Source organism: Scyliorhinus torazame, chromosome 1, assembly GCF_047496885.1.
Source record: "Scyliorhinus torazame isolate Kashiwa2021f chromosome 1, sScyTor2.1, whole genome shotgun sequence".
NCBI classification, from domain to species: domain Eukaryota; kingdom Metazoa; phylum Chordata; class Chondrichthyes; order Carcharhiniformes; family Scyliorhinidae; genus Scyliorhinus; species Scyliorhinus torazame.
Window position 1 is genome coordinate 134,751,598 of NC_092707.1, and position 24,594 is coordinate 134,776,191.

The following is a 24,594-nucleotide window of genomic DNA, read 5'->3' on the forward strand; positions in this document are numbered from 1 at the left end:
TATAAAACGAGGGGTATAATTCTTCAGAGTGTGTCGGAGAAAAGGGACCTGTGTGTATATGTTCACAGATCATTGAAGGTGACTGGATGGGTGGAAAGAGCAGTTAGTAAAATGTATAGTATTTTGGGCTTTATTAAAAGGGGCATAGAGTACAAATGCAAGCAGATTATGCTGAACTTCTGCAAGACACTAGTTAAATCTTAGCCAGAATGTTGTGCACAGTTTTGGATGCCGCGCTATTGGAAACATGTGAATGCATTGTTGAGAATTCTGGGGCGAGATTCTCCGACCCCCCGCCGGGTCGGAGAATCGCCGGAGGCTGCCATGAATCCCGCCCCCGCCAGTTGCTGAATTATCCGGCACCGGAGGTTCGGCAGGGGCGGGAATCGCGCCGCGCCAGTTGGCGGGACCCCCCGCGATTCTCCGGCCCAGATGGGCCGAAGTCCCGGTGCTAGAATGCCTGTTTCACCAGCGTGGATTAAACCACCTCTCTTACCGGCGGGACAAGGCGGCGCGGGCGGGCTCCGCGGTCCTGGGGGTGGGTGCGGGGCGATCTGGCCCCGGGGGGTGCCCCCACGGTGGCCTGGCCCGCGATCGGGGCACACTGATCCGCGGGCGGACCTGTGCCATGGGGGCACTCTTTTCCTTCCGCCTTCGCCACGGTCTCCATCATGGCGGAGGCGGAATAGACTCCCTCTACAGCGCATGCGCGGGGTTGCCATGAGCGGCCGCTAACGCTCCCGCGCATGCACCGCCCGGCAATGTCATTTCTGCGCCAGCTGGCGGGGCGGAAATCAGTCCGGCGCGGGCCTAGCCCCTCAAGGTTAGGACTCGGCCGGTCAAGGGGCGGAGGATTCCGCACCTTTGGGACAGCGCGATGCCGGACTGATTTGCGCCGTTTTTGGCACCGGTCGGCGGTCATCGCGCCGATACCGGAGAATTTCGCCCCAGAAGAGGCTTACAAGAATGGTTCCAGGGATGAGAAACTTCAGTTATGAGGATGGATTGTAGAAATTGGGATTATTCTCCTTGGAGAGACAAATGCTCCTTGGAAAGAAAAATGCTGAGAGCAGATTTGATAGAGTTGTTCAAAATCATGAGGAGGCTGGACAGAGTAGATAGGGAGAAACTGTTCCTCTTTGTAAAAGGATGACAAACAAGATTTAAAGTGATTTGCTAAAGAAGCAAATGTGATGTGAGAAAAAACTTTTTCACACAGCAAGTGGTTCGTGTCTGGAATGAACAACTTGGAAGTGCAGTGGAGCCGAATTCAATTGAGGTATTCAAGAGAACATTAGATACTTACTTGAATAGAAACAATGTGCAGGTTGGGCAGCACGGTAGCACAGTGGGTAGCAATGTTGCTTCACAGCTCCAGGGTCCCAGGTTCGATTCTTGGATTGGATTACTGTCTGTGTGCAAGTTCACCCAGTGTGCGTGGGTTTCCTCCGGGTGCTCCGGTTTCCTTCCACAGGTCCCGAAAGACGTGCTGTTAGGTAATTTGGACATTCGGAATTCTTCCTCTGTGTACCCGAGCAGGTGCTGGAATGTGGCGATGAGCGGCTTTTCACAGTAACTCCATTGCAGTGTTAATGTACTTGTGACAAAAACAATTATTATTATTATTAGGTGTATGGGAAAACGCACTAAGCCATAATGCTTGTTTGGAGAACTAGTACAAACATGATGGGCCAAATATGACACCATATGGGCTAGATGCTATTCATCTCCCTTTACATAATTGTTCAGTGAAATTTGAGAGTCGTTAAGGCACACTGAAAGAAAATATAGTCTATTTGCAAAGTATAGAAAATCACAAATACTTTTGTTAATATTCACATTCACTACTTTGTCACAAAAAGCCAAAATGTTCTGCAGTTTTAATTCCTTCAACTTCGGACCCTGAAGGCGAGAGTGTTATCACTGAATTAAAGCTGCCTCGGATTATATGTCTCTGTTTTGCTTCCTTATGCTTTTAACAGTTCTGTGTTCTTCCCTTCTCATTCTCTCCTAACCCGTCAGACTCCGCAACAGATGGACAGCATAATATGGTGGTATTGCACAGCATGTTCGGAAGCTTCTCTCGGAGACCTTGTGATCAAGCTGGCTCTCGTTTCTCGATTGGCCAACTGCAGCCTGCAGTCCAATTAGCTGACCTAATACAGCACATTAATCAAATGAAGACAGGAGGGGACTATGGCTTCAAGCAAGAGTTTGAGGTGAGGATTAGAGAACAGCAAGCAATCTATATTCCTCTGTTGCATACAAAAAATATTTGAAATTGCTGGGGACACTAATCTATCGCACTGAACATTCCATTCAAAGGAATTTAACAAAATCTCCTTGATTTCGGTAGAAATTGCTGGATTGATTTTGTGATGGCCCCAAGATGTTTTTGTGGTTGCCTGTTTTCAATCTTACTCCAAAAAGAGATCGTAATTATGAAAATGAAAAAATGAAAATCGCTTATTGTCACAAGTAGGCTTCAAATGAAGTTACTGTGAAAAGCCCCTAGTCGCCACATTCCAGCACCTGTTCGGGGATGCTGGTACGGGAATTACAGAGCTGGAGCTGTGTCTGCGACCATTGACAGGGAATTTTCTGAATTTCGGGTTCATCAAAGTTCTGAAAGTTAGGGAATATTTACTCATTGCAGATATACAGAAACGACATCAAAAACTTCAAGGTCACATTAGCACAGTCAAGAGCTGAGTAAAGTTTTCTCCACTCGGCCAGGCAGCCTATCTGTCCCGATTTCTGGTAAAATAACCTAGGTTAAGGCGAGCTTGCATAGGTTAGAGGCTAGATTCTCCAATTTTCAGGCTATGTCCTGATGCCGGCGTGGGAACGGTGGTGCTTTACGACCGAACTTTTGGTGTAAAATGGCCACCGATCCTCTGTTTGGTGGGGGGCTAGCAGGCAGCGTATAGCACCCGGCTCTAGCTGCCGATATGGCCACAGAATTGCCGGATCCGTGACCGCGCATGCGCACAGCGGCAGCCAGCAGCGGCCGTGCCATGCAACATGACGCTGGTTGCACGCGGACCCGGCCTGCCAAATAGTGCACCCCCTTTGGCCGGCTCGCAACCCCCAGACCACCCCTAACAGTGCCCCTCCCCAAAGTCCCCCTGCCCATGGATCGGCTCTTCCACGACTGTGGCAGCGCTGGACTGAGTCCGCAGCCACCACGCCAAGTTCCTGACAAGTAATAGCATGAAAGAGCCATGCAGTCGGGAACTCGGCCGGTCGGGGACGGAGCATCGGGGGGGAGGGCCTCAGGCAACGTCCTGAGGCCGTCGATAACAGCGTGGGGGGTACTCCTAGAGTACGCCGCTTTGGATGGGGCGGGGCATTGCAAAAGCGGCACCGCCCCCGATTTCAGCACGAACGTTGATTCTCCGGCCGATCGCCGAACGTGATTTTGATGGCGGTGACCAGAGAATCCCGCCCTAGATTTTTATTCTTTTGAGTAAACTCTACTTGAGGTGTTTAAGATGGCTAAAGATTTACAGCCTGGAACTGGAATGTGGGCTTTGAGGAGGGGATACAGTGGTGGCGGGCCATATCCTAAAATTAGAGCTAGGCAGTTCACAGGTTGTCTCAGGAAATAAGGAACCATTTCTTCGAACAAAGGGTAGTGGAAATCTGGAACTTTCACCCCAAAATGCTGTTGAGGTTCTGTTAGTCGTAAATTTCAAAATTGAGATTTTGAACCAAGGTGGTTAGAGGGAGTTAACGCACAGATCAATCATGATCTGACTGAATGGTGATACAGGCTCAAGGGCAGAATGGTCTGCTCCTGTTCCTATCTTGTTATCTTTCTATCCTGAATATGCCAGACAAATATTTATTCCCTTCATTTCTCACCCCTGTAACTTTTCGAAGTGATGTTACCAATTATGAACAGACAATAAGGTCATGTTGGAGTGGTATGGAAATTTGGTGAGGAAACAGCTGGAGTACTGTGCAGTTCTGGTTGCCAGATTATAGAAGGATGAGATTGCATTGGAGGAGATGCAGGGGAGATTCACCAGAATGTTGCCTGGGATGAAGCAGTTAAGTTATGAAGAGAGGTTGGATAGGCTTGGGTTGTCTTCGTTGGAGCAGAGACGACTGAGGGGTGACCTGATTGAGGTGTACAAGGTTCTGAGGGGCATGCACAGGGTGGATAGGGAGTAGCTGTTCCCCTTAGGTGAAGAATCAGTCACAATGGGACACAAGTTCAAGGTGAAGGGCAGGTTTAGGAGGGATGCAAGGAAACTCTTTTTACCCAGAGGGTGATGACAGTCTGGAATGCACTGCCTGGCAGGTGGCCTCACATCCTTGGGCGGCACGGTAGTATAGTGGTTAGCACAGTTGCTTTTCAGATCCAGGATCGATTCCCAGCTTGGGTCACTGTTTGTGCAGAGTCTGCACGTTCTCCCCGTGTCTGCGTGGGTTTCCTCCGGGTGCTCTGGTTTCCTCCCACAGTCCAAAGATGTGCGGGTTAGGTGGATTGGCCATGCTAAATTGCCAAATTGCCAATTGCTAAATTGCTAAGTGTCCAAGAAATGTTAACTTAAGTGGGGGTTACTGGGTTACAGGGACAGGGTAGATACGTGGGCTTCAGTAGGGTGCTCTTTGTAAGGGCCGGTGCAGACTCGATGAGCCGAATGGCCTCCTTCTGCACTGTAAATTCTATAATTTTATGAAACATACCTGAATGAGCATTTGGCACATCATAACTTTCTAGGCTATGGGCAAGTGCTGGCAAATAGATTTGGTAGGTAGATTTGGTGTTTTTCACATGTCAGTGCAGTCTCAACGGGCTCTTCTGCACTGTGTGATTCTGTGATTTAAAGATATGAATGTAAGCAGGAGCAGGCCACTTGGACTGTTGAGCCTACTCCGCCATTCAATAAGATCATTGCTAATCTGGTTGTAACCTCGATCCCACATTCCTGCCAAACTCAATAACCTTTCACTCCCTTGTTAACCAAGAATCTATTTGGCCCGGTCTTAAAAATATTCAAAGATTCTGCTTCCATTGCATTTTGAGGAAGAGAGTTCCAGAGACTCAGTATCCTCTGAGAGAACACATTTATCCTACTCTCCATATTAAATGAGTTACCCCTTATTTTTAACATGCAAGCCCTAGTTCTAGATTCTCCCTCAAGAGGAAACAACCGCCCTGTTAATACCCCTTAGGATCTTAAAGGTTGTGATAAAGTCATCTCGTGAATACAAACCTAACCTCCCAAACCTTTCCTCATAAAAACCTTTCCTCATAAAACAACCCACCCATTCCTGGTATTAGTCCTTCTCTGAACTGCTTCCAACACATTTACATCTTTCCTTAAATAATAGAATTTACAGTGCCCATCGGCCCATCGAGTCTGCACTGGCCCTTGGAAAGAGCACCCACTTAAGTCCACGCCTCCACCCTATCCCCATAACCCCTCCTACCTTTTTGGACACTAATGGGCAATTTGCATGGCCAATCGACCTAACCTGTGTTGTGTTCTGTTACTTCCCTAATGATGAAGGTACACATAGAATACGAAGATGCAGTTGCTACAAGTATTTATTCCTAATGGTAGCCATGCATTACTTTGTACAAATGATTTTGTCTCCGTTACTGATGTCTGTTGTCTTGTCCATCCTGCTATCAAGTGCATGGCTCCCATCTGTCCTCTGATATATATATATATACATCTGTCCCTGCTGGCTGGAGGTTATAGCTATCCCTATCTGAACGAACACAGGACATCCTGAAGGGGAGGGTGAACAGCCAGAGGTCGAAGTACACATAGGAACTAATGACATAGGCAGGAAGAGTGATGAGGTCCTGCAGAAGGAGTTCAGGGAGTTCGGCAGTAAGCTAAGAAACAGGACAAATAGGGTTGTAATCTCAGGATTACCCCCTGTGCCACGTGCCAGAGAGGCTAGAAATATGAGGATAGTGCAGCTAGACCCGTGGCTAAACCAGTGGTGTAGGAGGGAGGGTTTCAGATTTCTGGACCATTTGTGGAATGTTTAAGAGATGATTTTTTGGAGCAGCTTGTGTTGAACCCACGTGGGAACAGGCAATTCTGGATTTGGTGATGTGTAATGAGACAGAGTAGATTAGGGATTGTAAGGTGAAGGAACCCTGAGGGAGCAGTGACCACAATATGATAGAATTTACCCTGCAGAGTGAGAGGGAGAAGCTGGAGTCAGATGTAACGGTATTACAATTAAATAACGGTAACTACAAAGACATGAGGGAGGAGCTTGCCAGAGTTGAATGGAAAAGGAGACTAACAAGGAAGACAGTGGAACAGCAATGGCAGGAGTTTTTGTGGGTTATTCGGGAGGCACAGCAGAGATTAAGCAGAAACTTAATTTTCCCCCTTTTTAATTTTTATTTATTTTACTATTTTATTATTTATGTTGAGATTGAAGAAAGAAGGAGAAAAATATTAAGTGGTTAATGGATGCCAAAAACAGCTGTGAAGAAGAGAGGAAACACGGGCTAGCCGCCAAAGGGGAGGACCAGTAAAAGCGCTGACAAGATGGCGGATGCCGGACCGCATGGTGGGGCCGCACTACTTACAGTGGAAAGGATGACCAAGGTGATAGCTGTGGAGCTGGAGAAGCAGTTTGCGAGGCACGTGGAGGCGTTGAGGAAGGTGATGGCGGTCGCACTGAGATCATTGGTGGAGGAGGCGATCGCCCCGGTGAGGGGGAATGTGGCAAAGACATCGGCCGAGGTGAGAGAACAGGGTGAAAAGATGAAGGAAGTTGGAGGAGGCCATATCGCAGCACAGCAACCAGCTCACCTCGAGACTAACTACAGAGGGTGGTGGAGGTCAACAGAGGACTCCGAGCAAAGCTCGATGACTTGGAGAACCGCTCGAGGCGGCAAAATCTGAGAATTGTGGGCTTACCTGAAGGGGCAGAGGCCTCAAGGCTAACTGAGTACTTTGCTAAGAGGTTGGCGGAGTTGAAGGGGAGGGTGAAGATCCCTCCCGGTATGAACTGGACCGAGCTCATCGGCCGTTAAGGCCGAAACCCAAAGTAAAGGAGCCGCCAAGAACAGTAATTATCTGCTTCCATAAATACCACATGAAGGAGAAGGTGTTAAACTGGAGGTGGGAACTGAAGCAGAAGTGGGAGGTGCAGTGGGATGGTGCTTGAGTTTGGATTTACCAGGGCTTGACGGTGGAGTTGGCAAAGAGACGAGTGGCGTTCAGCCGAGTGAAGGTGGCACTGTACAACAAGGGACTGCGATTTGGTATGTTGTACCTGGCAAAGCTGAGGGTGATGTACAGAGATTGAAGGGATGATTACCTCGTTCATATGGGGAGGGAAGGTGGCCAGAATTAAAAATGTGCTACTACAGAGGAGGCAGGCAGGGGGTTTGGGTCTTCCGAACCTGATGTATTATTACTGGGCGGCGAATGTGTAGCAGGTATGGAGCTGGGCATAGGGATTGACTCCCAATGGGTCAGAATGAAATGAAATTAAATGAAAATCGCTTATTGTCACAAGTAGGCTTCAAATGAAGTTACTGTGAAAAGCCCCGAGTCGCCACATTCCGGCGCCTGTTCGGGGAGGCTGTTACGGGAATTGAACCGTGCTGTTGGCCTGCCTTGGTCTGCTTTCAAAGCCAGCGATTTAGCCCTGTGCTAAACAGCCCCTGGAGGAGCGTTTGGGTAGGGGGTTGGGAATGAAGGCGCTAGCGACAGTGCCGCTCCCGACGGCCCCAGGGAGATACTCAGGAGTCCAGTCGTAATAGCTTCGTTGAGAATTTGGAGGCAGTTTCGACAGCACTTCGGGTTGGGGACAGGTTCAAGGGAAATGCCGATTCGGGGGAACCATAGATTTGAGCCAGGGAAGTGAGATGGAAATTTTCGGAGATGGGTGGAGAAAGGAATTAGGACACGAAAAGATTTATTTCTTGGGAGTCATTTTGCGGGATTGAAGGAGCTGGGTGCGAAGTATGGGTTGGAGCAGGGGGAAATATTTAGATATATGCAGGTTCAAGACTTTGCCAGAGAGGCAATACAGAGCTTCCCAGTAGAGCCGGTTTCCACATTGCTGGCGGAGGTGCTGACGACAGAGGGACTGGAAAAGGGGGTAGTGTCGGCGGTTTATGGGGCTATTTTGGAGGAGGAGAAGGCGCCGCTAGAAGGGATCAAGGCAAAGTGAGTGGAAGAGTTGGGAGAGGATATGGAGGAGGGGTTCTAATGTGAGGTGATCCGAAGTGTGAACGCCTCCACCTCTTGTGCGAGGTTGGGCCTGATACAGCTGAAGGTGGTGTATAGAGCCCACCTTACAAGGGCGAGGATGAGCTGGCTCTTTGTGGGGGTAGAAGATGTGTGTGAACGTTGCGGGAGGGGGCCCACGATCATATGTTTTGGTCCTATCCAAAGCTGGAGGATTACTGAAAGGAGGTGTTTTGGGTAATCTCTAAAGTGGTGCACGTGAAACTTGACCCGGCCCTCGGAAGGCCATATTCGGAGTATCGGACCAGCCGGGGTTGGAAATAAGCGCGGAGGCAGAGGTTGTAGCCTTCGCGTCGTTGATCGCCCGAAGATGGATCCTGTTAGGTGGAGATCAACCTCTCCACCCTGTGCCGTGGCGGGGATACCTGCTGCAATTCTTAACGCTTGAAAAGGTAAAATTTGAACTGAGGGAAGGGATGGAGGGGTTCTACAATTCACGGGCGTTATTCATTATGCACTTTCGAGAATTGGATTTCATCGAACATTAGGGGGAGTGCTGTATGTGTTAATGGTGAGTATGGGTGATTCCTGATTCCTTTTTGTCATTTGTTTATGTTAACATGCAGGCCAATATTTGGGGCTTGGTGGGAGGATGGTATCGTTGTTATTGATATGAGGATTGACATTACATTTGTTACTGATTATTGTTTATTGATGGGTGTAAATTTGGGAGAAAATGTGAAAAAGGAGAATAAAAAATATATTTTTTTAAAAATACGTTCAGAGCCCATGGTGTTAAAGGTAAGATCATGGCATGGATAGAGGATTGACTGACTGGCAGAAGGCAGAGAGTGGGGATAAACGTGTATTTTTCAAGATGACAGCCGGTGACTAGTGGTGTGCCTCAGGGGTCTGTGCTGGGGCCACAACTTTTTACAATATGCATTAATGATCTGGAAGAAGGAACTGAAGGCACTGTTGTTAAGTTTGCAGATGATACAAAGATCTGTAGAGGAAGCAAGGGGCTGCAGAAGGATTTGGACAAGCTAGGAGAGTGGGCAGTGAAGTGGCAAATGAAATACAATATGGAAAAGTGTGAGGTTATGCACCTTGGAAGGTGGAATTTAGGCATAGACTATTTTCTAAATGGGGTAATGCTTAGTTAATCAGAAGCACGAAGGGACTTGGGAGTCCTTGTTCACGATTCTCTTAAGGCTAACGTGAAGGTTCAGTCGGCAGTTAAGAAGGCAAATGCAATGTTAGCATTCATGTCAAGAGGGCTAGAATACAAGACCAGGGATGTACTTCTGCATAAGCCTCTGGTCAGACCCCATTTGGAGTATTGTGAGCAGTTTTGGGCCCCGTATCTAAGGAAGGATGTGCTGGCCTTGAAAAGGGTCCAGAGGAAGTTCACAAGAATGATCCCTGGAATGAAGAACTTGTCGTATGAGGAACGGTTGAGGACTCTAGGTCTGTACTCGTTAGAGTTTAGAAGAATGAGGGGGGTATCTTATTGAAACCTACAGGATACTGTGATGCCAGGATAGAGCGGACATGGAGAGAATGTTTCCACTTGTAGGAAAAACTAGAACCAGAGGACACCATCTCAGACTAAAGGGACGATCCTTTAAAACAGAGATGAGGCGGAATTTCTTCAGCCAGAGGGTGGTAAATCTATGGAACTCTTTGCGGCAGATGGTTGTGATGGCCAAATCACTGAGTATCTTTAAGACAGAACTAGATAGGTTCTTGATTAATAAGGGGATCAGGGGTTATGGGGAGAGGGCAGGAGAATGGAGATGAGAAAATATCAGCCATGATTGAATGGCGGAGCAGACCTGATGGGCCGAGGGGCCTAATTCTGCTCCTGTGTCTTATGGTCTTACATGTGTTGGTCATTGTCTATATACAGTGGCACTATTATATACAAAACTGTATACATTGATACAACTATGTACAATTGTACATAGATATGCCTATACGCATATCACCATATCCCCCCTTCCTTTGGAGAAATGTTTTAAATACCCTTATTTACAATCACATTTCTGCATTGAGAAAGAAGTGTTCAGTAACAGGTTCAGTCTATCAGGCTTCCACCGCACTCTGGATGACCTGAGCATCATCTGGGCTGGTGAGCAAGTCCCATCTGCATCACTCTCTGCTCCTTCCCCCAACACCAACACAGACGCATAAGTTGCCCCAGGGTACGGCGGATCTTCTGCGCCCAGTTTGCTCTTGGGGGTGCACTCAGACTCATCTGCTGGGTTGAGTACAAAGAGTCACTGTACCTTGAGTAGGGCTCTTTGATTTCAGCGCAGAAATGAACCATCCTCAGTGAGCACCCTATATGAGTGCGGACCCGCTTGCTGGACAACCATTGCTCGCCTCGTCCACCCTCCGCCATTGAATTCTCGACTCTAACTGTATCCTGTATTTGCAGAAGCTGGAGTGCTCTTGCAGATTTGTCATATGCCTCCTTCTGTTTGTGCTTCTGTAAGATGAGCTTCGACTGGAGGTTTTGATCTACTGTGGGGACTGCCATGGAGGGCAGGGTTGTCCACAGCTGCCTGTTCATCAACTGCTGTGCTTGTGACAGGCCATTTACCAGTGGGGCTGACCAGTAGCTCAGCAGGGCGAGGTACATGTCCTCCCCGCTGTCTAAAGCTTTCATGAGCCGCCTAAAGCTTTCATGAGTAGCCGTTTGACAATGCGAACGCCCTTTTTCGCCTTCCCATTTGACTGCAGATAGAGCGGGCTCGATGTTACGTGCTTGAAGTCATACCAGCGAGCAAACGCGGTCCGTTCGTAATTGCTAAATCCTGGACTATTGTCCGACATGACAATTGATGGTGTACCATGCCATGCGAAGATCGACTTTACATGCTGGATCACACAATTTGCTGTCGCATTGAACAACTGTGCCACCTCAGGGTAGTTGGAAAAGTAATCAATGACCACCAGGTAGTCTCTCCCTCGAAAGTGGAACAGGTTCATCCTGATCTTGTACCATGGACTGTCAACGTCTTCGACCTGCATGGGCTCCTTGTTTTGCCTGCAGCAGAATTTCTGGCAGGTGTCACACTGCTCCACCATGCCAGCTATGTCCTGGTTGATACCAGGCCAGTATACGTCTCCCGGGCCCTGCGCTTGCATTTCTCAATGCCTAAAAATCCTCCCTCCAGCTTCTTGAGCTTGAGTGGCCATAGCGAGTGCGGGGGGGGGGGGGGGGGGGGGGGGGGGAGGGATGACAATTCTGTGTCATCTTAGATGCAAGTCATCCACCTCACCGAGTTCGCACAAATATTGTCGTAGGAGGGGCAGGAGTTTTTTGGCTAGCTATCCTTCAGATACCCGATCACCTTTTGAAGCACCAGATCCGTGGCCATTTCTGCGATGATGAGCTTTAACTTCTCAACCGATACCGATAGTGATGCAGCCACCATATTGACATGTATTTGAACTTCGTTCCCCACCCTGGATAGACTTCATTTACAGACTCAATTCATGAGAGAGTGTGTCAGTGACAGTCAGAAACTTGCCTGGTGTATAGCCTCAATCCGCTGAGCAGAGAGCTCACTTGCCTGGCACATCCTGACAGCGGCATCCAGCGTGAAGCCGTCTTCCTTTAACAGCTATTCTCGTAGCACACCATCCGAGATCCCATATCCAATTTGGTCTCGGATCATTGAAGATTGCAACTGTCCAAAATTGCACGACTGGGCCTTTAAACGCAGATCCATCACAAAACTGTCGATGGATTCCTTGTCTTCCTTGGCGCAAGATCGGAACACATATCTCTCAAAACTTTCATTGCTTTTAGGGGAGCAGTGGCCATCAAAGCGTTGAACCACTCCTCGTAGCTCTGCACGCCTTTCTCAAAACCGAGCGAATTACGCTGTTGGAGCGCTTGGAACCCAGCTGTCATTAGCAGCAACGCAACATGCCTTTCATCAGGCAGCGCCTGTAGGAAACAGGCCAAAGATAAAGCTCAAACTACTGCTTGAACGCGCGCCAGTTTGAGTTCAGATTGTCCGAGACTTGAAGTCGTTGTGGTATCTTAAACCCATCCATCTCGCACTTCACTGTCTTGCATTGCGTGAGGTCACACTCCCTTGGCCCACTAGGTTGGCGGAGCGGTCGTTCATCTGGCTTCTTCCACCGTGCCGCGTGGCTTGTCTTGCTACGGTTACCTCGGGTTCTTCAGCACACATGGTACCACGTTGTGTTCTGTTATTTTCCTGATGATGAAGGTACACAGAGAACACGAAGATGTAGTTGGTACAAGTATTTATTCTTAATGGTAACCATGCATTACTATGTACAAATGATTCCATCTTCATTACTGATGTCTGTTGACTTGTCCATCCTGCTACCAAGTGCCTGGCTCCAATCCGTCCTCTGATATATGTACATCTGTTCGGTCTGGTTCCACCTGCTGGTGGGAGGTTATAGCTATCCCTACATGTGTTGGTCATTGCCTGTATACAGTGGCATTAATATATACAAATATGTATACATTAATACAACTATGTACAATTATACATACATATGCCTATACGCATATCACCACAATCTGCACTTCTTTCGACTGGGAGGAAGCCAGAGCATCCGGAGGAAATGCACGCAGACACGGGGACAAAGTGCAATCTCCACACAGACATTCACCCGATGCCAAAATTGAACCCGGGTCCCTGCAGCTGTGAGGTAGCAATGCTAACCACTTTGCCACTTTTCCGCCCATAAATAAAGAGACTGATACTATGCACAATAAGAACATAAGAACTAGGAGCAGAAGTAGGCCACCTGGCCCTTCGAGCCTGCTCCACCATTCAATGAGATCATGGCGAATCTTTTGTGGACTCAGCTCCACTTTCCTGCCCGAACAGCCGTAACCCTTTATTCCTTTATTCTTCAAAATACTATCTATCTTTATCTTGAAAACATTTAATGAAGGAGCTTCAACTGCTTCACTGGGCAGGGAATTCCACAGATTCACAACCTTTTGGGTGAAGAAGTTCCTTCTAAATTCAGTCCTAAGTCTACTTCCCCTTATTCTGAGGCTATGGCCACCAGTTCTGCTTTTACCCGCCAGTGGAAACAACCTCCCGGCATCTATCCTATCTATTTCCTTCATAATTTTATATGTTTCTATAAGATCCCTCTGCATCCTTCTAAATTCCAATGAGTACAGTCCTAGTCTACTCAACCTCTCCTCGTAATCCACCCCCTCAACTCTGGGATTAACCCAGTGAATCTCCTTTGCACATCTTCCAGTGCCAGTACGTCCTTTCTCAGGTAAGGAGACCAAAACTGAACACAATACTCCAGGTGTGGCCTCACTAACACCTTATACAGTTGCAGCATAACCTTCCTCACCTTAAACTCCATCCCTCTAGCAATGAAGGACAAAACTCCATTCACCTTCTTAATCACCTGTTGCACCTGTAAACCAACCTTTTGCGACTCATGCACAAGGACACCCAGGTCCCTCTGCACAGCAGCATGTTTTAATATTTTATCATTTAAATAATAATCTCTTTTGCTGTTATTCCTACCAAAATGGATAACTTCACATTTGTTAACATTGTATTGCATCTGCCAGACCCTAGTCCATTCACTTAAACTATCTGAATCCCTCTGCAGAGTTCTAGTATCCTCTGCACTTTTTGCTTTACCACTCATCTTAGTGTAGTCTGCAAATTTGGACACATTGCACTTGGTCCCCACCTCCAAATCATCTGTGTAAATTGTGAACAATTGTGGGCCCAACACTGATCCCTGAGCGACACCACTAGCTACTGATTGCCAACCAGAGAAACACCCATTAATCCCCACTCTTTGCTTTCTATTAATTAACCAATCCTCTATCCATGCTACTATTTTACCCTTAACGCCATGCATCTTTATCTTTGCAGCAACCTTTTGTGTGGCACCTTGTCAAAAGCTTTCTGGAAATCCAGACATACCACATCCATTGGCTCCCCATTGTCTACCGCACTGGTAATGTCCTCAAAAAATTCCACTAAATTAGTTAGGCAAGACCTGTCCCTTATGAACCCATGCTGCGTCTGTCCAATGGGACAATTTCCATCCAGATGCCTCCCTATTTCTTCCTTGATGATAGATTCCAGCATCTTCCCTACTACCAAAGTTAAGCTAACTGGCCTATAATTAGCTGCTTTCTGTCTACCTCCTTTTTTAAACAGTGGTGTCACGTTTGCTAATTTCCAATCCGCCGGGACCACCCCAGAGTCTAGTGAATTTTGGTAAATCATCATGAGTGCATTTGCAATTTCCCTAACCATCTCTTTTAGTCCCCTGGGATGCATTCCATCAGGGCCAGGAGACTTGTCTCCCTTTAGCCCCATTAGCTTGCCCATCACAACCTCCTTAGTGATAACAATCGTCTCAAGGTCCTCATCTGTCATCGCCTAATTTCTATCAGTCACTGGCATGTTATTTGTGTCTTCCACTGTGAAGACCGACCCAAAAAACCTGTTCAGTTCCTCAGCCATTTCTTCATCTCCCATTATTAAATCTCCCTTCTCATCCTCTAAAGGATCAATATTTACCTTAGCCACTCTTTTTTGTTTTATATATTTGTAGAAACTTTTACCATCTGTTTTTATGTTCTGAACAAGTTTACTCTCATAATCTATCTTACTCTTTATAGGTTTTTTAGTAGGTTTCTGTTGCACCCTAAAGATTTCCCAATCCTCTAGTCTCCCACTAATCTTTGCCATTTTGTATGCTTTTTCCTTCAATTTGATACTGTTGCTCTTATTAGCCTTAGTTTGATTAGCTCTAATTCTGTCACCTTTGCTCACGAGTCGCCAGGTATCTTTCTGATACCGCCACGTTGTTCAAGCTCTAGTAATGATTAATAAGACAGCACACCGCTTAGCAAGAGTTAAATCAACGATCATTTGGGGCAGCACGGTAGCATTGTGGATAGCACAAATGCTTCACAGCTCCAGGGTCCCAGGTTCGATTCCGGCTTGGGTCACTGTCTGTGCGGAGTTTGCACGTTCTCCCCGTGTCTGCGTGGGTTTCCTCCGGGTGCTCCGGTTTCCTCCCACAGTCCAAAGATGTGCAGGTTAGGTGGATTGGCCACGCTAAATTGCCCTTAGTGTCCAAAATTGCCCTTAGTGTTGGGTGGGGTTACTGGGTTATGGGGATAGGGTGGCGGTGTTGGCCTTGGGTAAGGTGCTCTTTCCAAGAGCCGGTGCAGACTCGATGGGCCGAATGGCCTCCTTCTGCACTGTAAATTCTATGATCATTTATTATATGCAGCAATAAATACTTATACAATAATCCTACTCTGTCTGGATTAATGCACCGTTCTGTCTGCAGCTGTCCGTCTGTGCCCTGTTGGCTGATTTTCCCATTAGCCTTTTCAGTTCGCCATTTTAGATCGGGGTTTGGCCAAATTAATCGGGAATCAGCCATTTTAGGTGGCTATATTCCCTCCTTGTGATCCTAACGCGAAGCGTGAAAGATCACATACATTTATTCTTTCCGTTCCCTGACCAGGGGACACACCTCCTACATGGCCACTGCTCTGACCCAAGCTATGCACAAAATCTTTTACCTAAACAACTCTAAGGGCGCTATGTCAGGCAGGGGCATGCATTTACAAAATAAAAAAACTTGGAACCTCTAATTTTACCTAAATACACTATACTCACTAAACATTGCATTATCCTATCTTCCTAAAACATACAACAACAATCATAACATTCAATATACTCTTTCCTGGCTTGGCAGTCAAGCTCAGGATCATACATTTTTTGTTCATGGAAAGTTTTGTACATCTTTTATTTACAGAAAAAAACGCAAGTGCATGTTCTTTATTATTTCATTCGCGGGGGTCGGGGGTCTGGTCATAACCGAATATAGGGGATCTGATCCGATATACCGGGGTTCGGGCACGGTAGGCTCTCCTTCGCCATTTTCGGAGGCGCATAGTCTGCACTATACAGCAGAGTATCGCCAACGCTAATAGTGCTTCGATTACGTAAGACAGGGAGTACCAGGTTATGAACTTGGCACACCAGGATAATGCAGCGTGGCTGGTGACTGGGCCCTCGGTACTGCGGGGCAGTGAAACATTAACGGCATGTTAATCACGATTGATCACGATGAACGAAGTCCTCATGGCTGTCCCCTTTCTTTTTCTTTCTTTGTATTCTCTGTTTTCTCTGGTCCTGGAGCTTCTGGAGTTCTGTAAAACAAGCATAGTATCTGTAACTACCTTGGTATAATATCCGGTATGTTAGTGTGTCTGTCCTTTGGGGCCAATTATTCCCTTATAATTGGTCACCATATGTGACTCCCTCATTTTTTTCTTCAAACAAATGTTAGGACACGGCACACTTCCCAATGACGGACCAGTGCTTATTTACCATCCAAATGTTCCTGGATGTAAATAGCATATGGCAGCAACCTAAAGGTCGCCTAAACAAAATAAAAACTTTTTGAAATGAAAATGTCAAATGAGGTGCGTATGGGCCTCGACGGGTAAGATTTGGATGGAGTCCCCGGGTAGGGCGGCTACCAATGCCGTATCTCTCCTACCCGAGCGTGTTTGACCAACGGGGGGGTCCCCAGGTAGGGCGGGTCTCACGCCGTTTCTCCACTGCCTGAGCAACCGACAAGAACGGACAAAAATGTAGTCGTCATGGTGGGGTTGCTACAGTGATTCTATCCTCGAATCACAAGAGCAGCTACGATCGGGCGTCTGGTGAGCAGGTATCTGCTGAAGTGTCTGCAGACAAGCTAGTTCCACTGAACAAGCATCTGGTCTGTTGACCAGGTATCTGTAGACAAGTTGGTACCACTGAATAAGCGTCTGGCCGCGGTGGGTCTCTGAGGGCAAGAGCTCAGAAGTTTCAGGTGAATGGGTGTGTGACAGTGAGAAAATTTCTCCTGTCGGACAAACAACACTAAACAAACGTACGAACAACATAAAACATCCTGCAGGTTCCATCAGGAAGTATAACACTTCTCCCAAACCTCTCCTTTAAATCATCATGTGGACACCTCAGTTCTCTGTTGCGAACAGGGTCGCAAAGGGGTTGGCGGCTTGGGACTCAGACTCGAGGTCGTCACCTTCTCCCGGGTGCCAAACTCTGGAGTGGATTAGGGTGGAAAGGGCTACTTGGTGTGAGTTGGGGTCGCTCTCGTCATTGCGGACGAGTCATGAGGAGTTGTCGCGGTGCCAATGCGTAGTGTCGAGTTGGGTGGGGACAAAGTCGGGGTCGTCCGTGTGGTTCGGTGGTCGGTGGTGGGATTTGTTTAGAAAAGTGATCATGAAGGGATCACTGGAGTTGAAATCGGAGTCGCTGGGTGTGGGTCCGGTTGTATGGGGATAGTAGGGAGGCGTGCTGTGGCTATTGTCTGAGTCACAGTCGCTGTCTCTGCTGCTGCAGTCTGTGGGCGTTCCGGGGCGGAGTGTAGATTTTGAGGGTGGAGTCGAGGGCGAGTCTGTGGCTGGGCTGGACGTGGTGGGGGTTGGTCTGGGTACGTTGGCTGTGGGCGGGGTGTGGTCTGCTGCGTCAAGCATGACGTGGTGGGCGTGGTTTGACTGTGCTCCATAAACCTTTAACTGGTTAATATGAAACCAGGCAGTCTTACCATTTGGGTATTTTATTTTATATACCGATGGGCTTACTTTATCCGTAATGGAGTACGGACCCGAGTATTTTGGAGACAGGAATGTGCTAGGGTTATACACAGACAACATCACTTGTTGTCCTATATCATTCTCCGTTGCATGTACTGCCTTATCAAATTAGGCTTTGCTCTGCTTATTTTTGGTGCCCAATTTAACTGCGGCTGCTAACTGAGCCGTTTTTACATTAGCAACTAATTGCTCCATGGCTTTCTCGTGTGTGAGGGCCGTTACTTCAGGGCTGGTCAGGTCTAAACCTAACAAGAATTCTGTCCCTTTCATGGGGCGTCCGGTCATAAGGGTGTGTGGGGTGTAACCTGTGGAGGTGGAAACAGTGTTACGCAGAAACATCAGCGCAAAGGGGAGGACTGAATTCCAAGTGGTGTTGTTCTGCTGGACCATTTTTCTGAGGGTAGTTTTTAGGGTCCGATTCATGCGCTCCACTATACCACTTGACTGTGGGTGGTACGCAATGTGAAATTTTTGGGTTATGCCAAATATCGTGAGGACGTTCTGCATGACCTGTCCCGTAAAGTGAGAACCTTGGTCCAATTCAATACTACGGGGGAGTCCCCATCTTGTAAAGATGTGGTGTGTTAGGATCTTGGCTGTGGTTTTCGCGGTGTTGGTGCGGGCTGGAAATGCTTCCACCCACTTAGTAAAAGTGTCAATGACCACCAGAACATATTTATAGCCATTCCTGCAAGGGGGCAATGGACCTATAAAATCGATCTGGAGGTTAGTCCAGGGGCCGTTAACGGGTCGGGTGTGACTGAGTTGTGCCTTTTTGGCATATCTATCTGGGTTGTTCTGTGCACAGATGAGGCAATTCTCAATGTAATGGGATACATCTTCCTTGAGATTTGGCCACCAACAAAGCTGTTTGAGGTGGGCTGTAGTGGGATCGATTCCCTGGTGTCCATGACCATCATGGAATAAATAAATAAGTTGGTTCCTATCCTGCTCAGGAACTACATAAAGGGTGTCCTTTAGCACCACACCGTCATGTGTGGTTATCGTATTTCTGTACCTCTCGTATGAGGCTGGAAACTCCCCTTTCACAATCTCAGTGAGAGCGCTATCCTGCTTCTGGGCCTCTACTAGATCCTCGATCCTAGTCTGCGTGACCTGAACTGCACTCACTGGCGCACTCACTGGCGCGCTTTCGGGGGGCTTCCAAAAGTACCCATGCCTGGATCCTGCCTTAGCCAGTTCGTCGGCTTTTATATTTCCAGGGGGGGAGTAGTGATGGTGGCTGAGGTCTTTTATAATGCCAAAAGTCCTGTCCTTGGCTTTTTGTAGAATATGGCGGAGTAATGGGGCTGAGGGGGAGGGGTTTTCCATCTGCGGAAACAAATCCTCTTGTTTCTCAGAGGGGCAGAAATTCTGTGAGGCTGTTGCAGACATATACGCTGTCTGAATATATGTCTGCTGGGCTGCGGAAGGAATCTGGGTGCTCTACAATGTATGCGATGGCCGCAAGCTCTGCTGCTTGCACGCCTAAGTGTCCGGGTAATTTTAATGCGATTTCCTCGAGGGCACGTCCCTGTGCGTCCTCAACATAAATCCCGCAACCTGTTCTGCGTTGCCCATCTAAGACTGTGGAAGATCCATCCACATAGATCCTAATGGGGTCACACGTGTCCAGGTGAGGGGGGCTCTGAGATGGAGTGGCTAATTATCTGGGGGGTGTTTTAGCTATAAAGGGGCCTGTGTTGTGGTGGGGAGAGATGATTTCACACTCATGGGGGGTTCCGGGGTACTGTAAATTGTCCGCTAAGTAGGTGTGGGTCTTTGTCCGTTTGACTGTGATGTCCCGTCCTTGCAAGAGAAGGGTCCACCTAGCTGCGTGGATTTGGCTGACGGTACCGTCTTTAAGTCGTCTGTCCAGTAAAAGTTGGGTGGGGGTGTGCTCGGTCAGAATGGTGATGGGGTTCAGTCCGGTAATGTATGAAAAGTACTGGACTGCCCAGAAAACTGCGAGCAGGTGCCTCTCACAGGCTGAAAATCCCTGCTCCACAGCATCTAAAATTTGGGAGGCATAAGCCACGGGTCTTAGCTGGTCATGCCGTTCCTGTAGGAGCACGGCTGAAAGGGTGCGGTCTGTGGTCGCTACCTCTATGGCGTAAGGGGAACGCGGGTCTGGAACTTGTAGTGCGGGGGCGGCTATGAGCGCCTGTTTTAACGATTCCACAGCATCCGTATGCTGCGGAAGCCACTCCCAGGGGACTCCTTTCTTTAAGAGGTCTGAGAGGGGTTTCGGCAGTAGCCAACCAGTCCTAAAAACGACCGGAGGGCTGAAACGTTTTGGGGAAGGGGCAATTTAGCGATCGAGTCAATTCTTTTGTGCTCGATTTTGTATTTGCCGTGTGTGATAATAGTACCCAAATATACCACTTTCTCTTCCAATATCTGGGCCTTTTTGGGGTTGACTTTACATCCAGTGGAATGTAGTAGTTCCAGGAGTTCGGACAGAAGCTCAATGTGCTCTTCCTTAGTGTCTGTCTGCAGTAGTAGATCATCTACATGCTGTACCAGACATTCGGGGGCGAGAAAATTTAGCTAGTCCATTTGCCAGCTGTCGGTGGAAAATGGAGGGGGAGTTGTGGAAGCCTTGTGGCAGGCATGTCCACGTGTACTGCTGCGCTCTGAAAGTGAAGGCAAATTTATACTGGCACGCCTTTGCCAATGGAATGGACCAGAATCCATTACTGACGTCCAAAACCGTGAAATAGCGGGAATTGAGTCCCTGTTTGAGTATGGTCTCGGGACTTGTTGCTATGGTGGGGGTTGCTGCGGGGGTGACTTTATTGAGTTCCCGATAATCAATGGTTAGGCGCCATGACCCGTCGGACTTTCTCACTGGCCAAATCGGGGCATTATTAGTAGTGGCTACTGATCTTAGTACGCCCTTCTCTAATCAGCTTTCTAAAATTTTTAGGATTTCTCCCTCTGCTTCTAGGGGGAATCGGTACTGCTTTTGGGGTCTAGGGTCCGGTTCTGTTACTTGTACGGAGCCAGTCATCTGTCCACAGTCGTGCTTGTGGGTCGCGAATGCTGCCCTGTTCTTTTGCAGGACTGCCCTAACCTGCCGGTCCGTGCTGAGTGTGCTGGGGTTGGACCAAAACTCGCCTACTGCGCTAATTTTGTTCATGTAGTCCCCTATGGTGAGCGTTGCGGTGGCTCTAGCGGATTTCACCATCTTCCAGACACACTGGTTGACTGGATCGAAGGATAGGTGGTGGGAATTCATAAAGTCGATTCCCAGAATGTGTTCTGCTGTTTGGGGCAGGTCTACTAAAACTACGGGGTGTTTTGTGCTAATGGTTCCGATTTGGATGGATACAGGGGCTGTAATGTGTCCCTACTGTGAGTGGCCTGTAAAGCCGCTGAGGGTGATAATGGCTGTAGTGGGCCACGTGTCCTGACAAAGGGTGGAGGAATTTATGGTGGTGCGGGACCCTCCTGTGTCCCAAAGAAACTCGTAAGCTGTCCCCGAATTTTCGCTGCGACTACGGGTCGTCCTGACCTATCCCAAAGGGTATCGCAGATCCAACTGGGGGAGCCTGTACACCGTCAGTCCGTTCTGGTCAAGTCTGTCTGATCCGACCGGGCGCTAACGCTATGTATGGGCTCTGCCTTTTTCTTATTGAGAGTGCCTGTCTGTTGGGCTCTCTTTGTTTTTTTGGGGCATTGCACTCTTTTGCAAAATGTCCCGACTGTCCGCAGTTGTAACATTCTTGCGGTTTTGTTGGGGGGCTGTTCTTTCCCTCATTTACCCAGGCGGGGTTGTGAGGTGTGGCTTTGACTGCCTGCATGTCTGCGGTGGCTTGCTTTTCCTCTTGTGGTTTTAGCGGCGGGTCGATTGTGAACAGACTGTTCCCAAACGCGGGACAATCTTTTAACCACCCACTTCTCGTATTGAGCCTCCTCCGAGGGATCATAACTACTACAGGCATTCTGTCCTGCCACTGTGGCATGGGAGATAAGGGTGCGGGTCCATTTGGCCATATTGTCTGGGGACAAATGGGCACGGTCTACGTTTTGACAAATGGGCACGGTCTACGTTTCCGAAAACGGCTTCAAAGTGAATCCACAAGCGTCCTGCGAACGCTGTGGGGTGTTCAGACTTCTTCTGCCTACACTTATTTAGGCCATCTACGGGGTCACCCTGGTTATACCCGATCGCATCCAGGATCGCGGTATGCATTTCTGCAAGAGTGCCTCCTCCTACATACTGTGGGTCGGGAAGGGCTGCTGCTACCGATGGGTCTAAGTTGAGAACCATGAGCTTTACATGCTCTCTCTCATCCAGGCCGTACATGGTCGCCTGATGTTTGACGGTGGCAAAGAAATGGTGTGGGTCTGAAGCGGGGAGGAACGGTGTGATTTTCGCACATGCGTCCCGTAATTGGGTCACTGTGAGGGGGGTGGAATATAGGAATTCCGCCTCGTCTGATGTGGCTGTGCGGTGGGTTGTTACAGGGTTCATGGGAGCCTGTATTACCTGCTGTGTGGGGGGTGGGGGTGCTTTTCTCCTTTGGGGCTTTCCCTGCGCACATGTTCCCTGAACATATCTCTGCGCTGTTTCCTGCAATTCTTCCCAATCAGGGCCGTCTTCCTGTTTTAAACTTTCCCCAAAGGTTTCTTGGAATCCCTTTTGGACAGAAAGCAGTGATTGCAGGTCTGCAATTTGCTTCCGGCACTTTGCATGGTCTATGGTGCTCTGCCTTTGTTCCGTGGTTGCAACATGGAGCGCTCTCAAGGCTGCCTTGAGATCACTACATTGCTTCTGTAGCGTCTCCACCTGCTTCTCTGTCTCTTTCTTTACCAGGACTGCACGCTGCGTGTCCTGATAAGCCTTTTCGTACTGGGATTGGAAACTGCTTAAATGCGCCAGACAAGACTGGTGACCCCATTTGGCGTCAGCCACCTCTTCATCCTTTGCTGCCAATTTCCTCCTTAACTCTAAATTCTCTTTCTCAACCTCGCATACATCGACTTTACTCATGCGATGTATGCCCTCTACTTCTTTGCGGAGCGTCCTGACGACCTCCTCTGTGCCTCGCAATTGTGCCAAACAGGACACAATTGCCATCGGACTGCGAGCTCTTGCTAAATTCTTTTTGTGGATTTCACTCATGTTCTCCCACCAAGTATGCCCTATACTTCCGGGACCTGATTCGTCATTATTACAGAAATCATTCCACATGGGCCATCCTTTGCCCTTGAGGTATTTCCGAATTTCCTCTTCCCAAGTGGGGCACTGTCCCACTCTACTGCTGCTGGTCGTTGCGACCGCAAATACCTCGGGGTTCATGAGGCGTTGCATTGCCTGCATGGCCATCTCGCTAATTTCCGAAAATACAGACTTCCGATAGTTTTGACGCAACAAAAATCTATCAGTTTTACCTCATAGCCCTGTTAGTTTCGCATGCATACACACACTTCCGAATTGTGAATTATTCATCAGAACCGCTTGAACACTTGTGGGTTTTTTTTTTTGTTTCCAATTGGATTCTATTCAAATTTCTTGGGTTTTCCCGGAGTGGTTTTCCACTTCTAGATCGGGTCCCGTCAGGATGTCGTCAAAATGTTGCTCTTATTAGCCTTAGTTTTATTAGCTCTAATTCTGTCACCTTTGCTCACGAGTCGCCAGGTATCTTTCTGATACCGCCACGTGGTTCAAGCTCTAGTAATGATTAATAAGACAGCACACCGCTTAGTAAGAGTTAAATCAACGATCATTTATTATACACAGCAATAAATACTTATACAATAATCCTACTCTCTAGACTACTACCTACCACTACAGGCCAATATTTAACTTTGGAAATGGCCCACTAGGTCAGGGAAACGAATGGTCTTTCAAATTGGTCTGAGCCTGCGGGATTCAAAGGCTGATACAGGTTGATGGCTAGGAGTCTCTATCGGGCAGCGATCGCTGGAGTCAAACTTACTGTTTCTTGTCGTCGATGGTTCTTGCGAAGGTTGCGAGCAGGAAGAGAAGGGTCGATCTGAACTTGGCCCCTATCTTTATAGTTCCCAGGGGCTTCCCGCCTCTCGGGGCGGACCTTGACCCTGGTCCCAAGTGATTGGACTTGGTCCCAATCACTGGGTTCGATATGCTCCAATAATAGGGCGATTCCTTGATCGGGGGGGTGGTCGTTCACCTTTCTTTGCCTCGGCCACTGCTGGCGCCGAGAGGTCTGGATCGGCTTTCAATTGCTAATTTGTAGCAATTGTTCCCGGGGATAGCCGATTAAACTGCAGATGGCTGGGTTGATGTGCTGCTAATGGTTGCAGGTATCGGTCTGGGTCGACTTCCCCAGAGCCGAATACACCGTTCTGTCTGCAGCTGTCCGTTTGTGCCCTGTTGGCTGATTTTCCCATTAGCCTTTTCAGTTCGCCATTTTAGATCGGGGTTTGGCCAAATTAATCGGGAATCAGCCATTTTAGGTGGCTACAATACCCACCCTTATTTCCTTGGATATCCATGGTCGATTTTCCCTCTTTCTACCGTCCTTCCTTTTTGTTGGTATAAACTTTTGCTGAGCACTGAAAAATCGCTTGGAATGTTCTCCACTGTTCCTCAACTTTTCACCATAAAGTCTTTGCTCCCAGTCTACCTTAGCTAGCTCTTCTCTTATCCAATTGTAATCTCCTTTGTTTAGAACATAGAACATAGAAAATACAGCACAGAACAGGCCCTTCGGTCCACAATGTTGT

The 24,594-nt window shown here is 48.1% G+C and overlaps 1 protein-coding gene across 1 annotated transcript in view; it reads left to right on the forward strand.

Annotated features, from left to right (window-relative positions):
* LOC140417302 (receptor-type tyrosine-protein phosphatase U-like) overlaps positions 1 to 24,594 on the forward strand; it is a 1,277,635-nt gene that overhangs the window by 889,329 nt on the left and 363,712 nt on the right. The window contains exon 17 of the mRNA XM_072501194.1: positions 2,023 to 2,219. Within this exon, the coding sequence (XP_072357295.1) occupies positions 2,023 to 2,219 (197 nt within the window). The remainder of the gene's footprint in view (positions 1 to 2,022; positions 2,220 to 24,594) is intronic.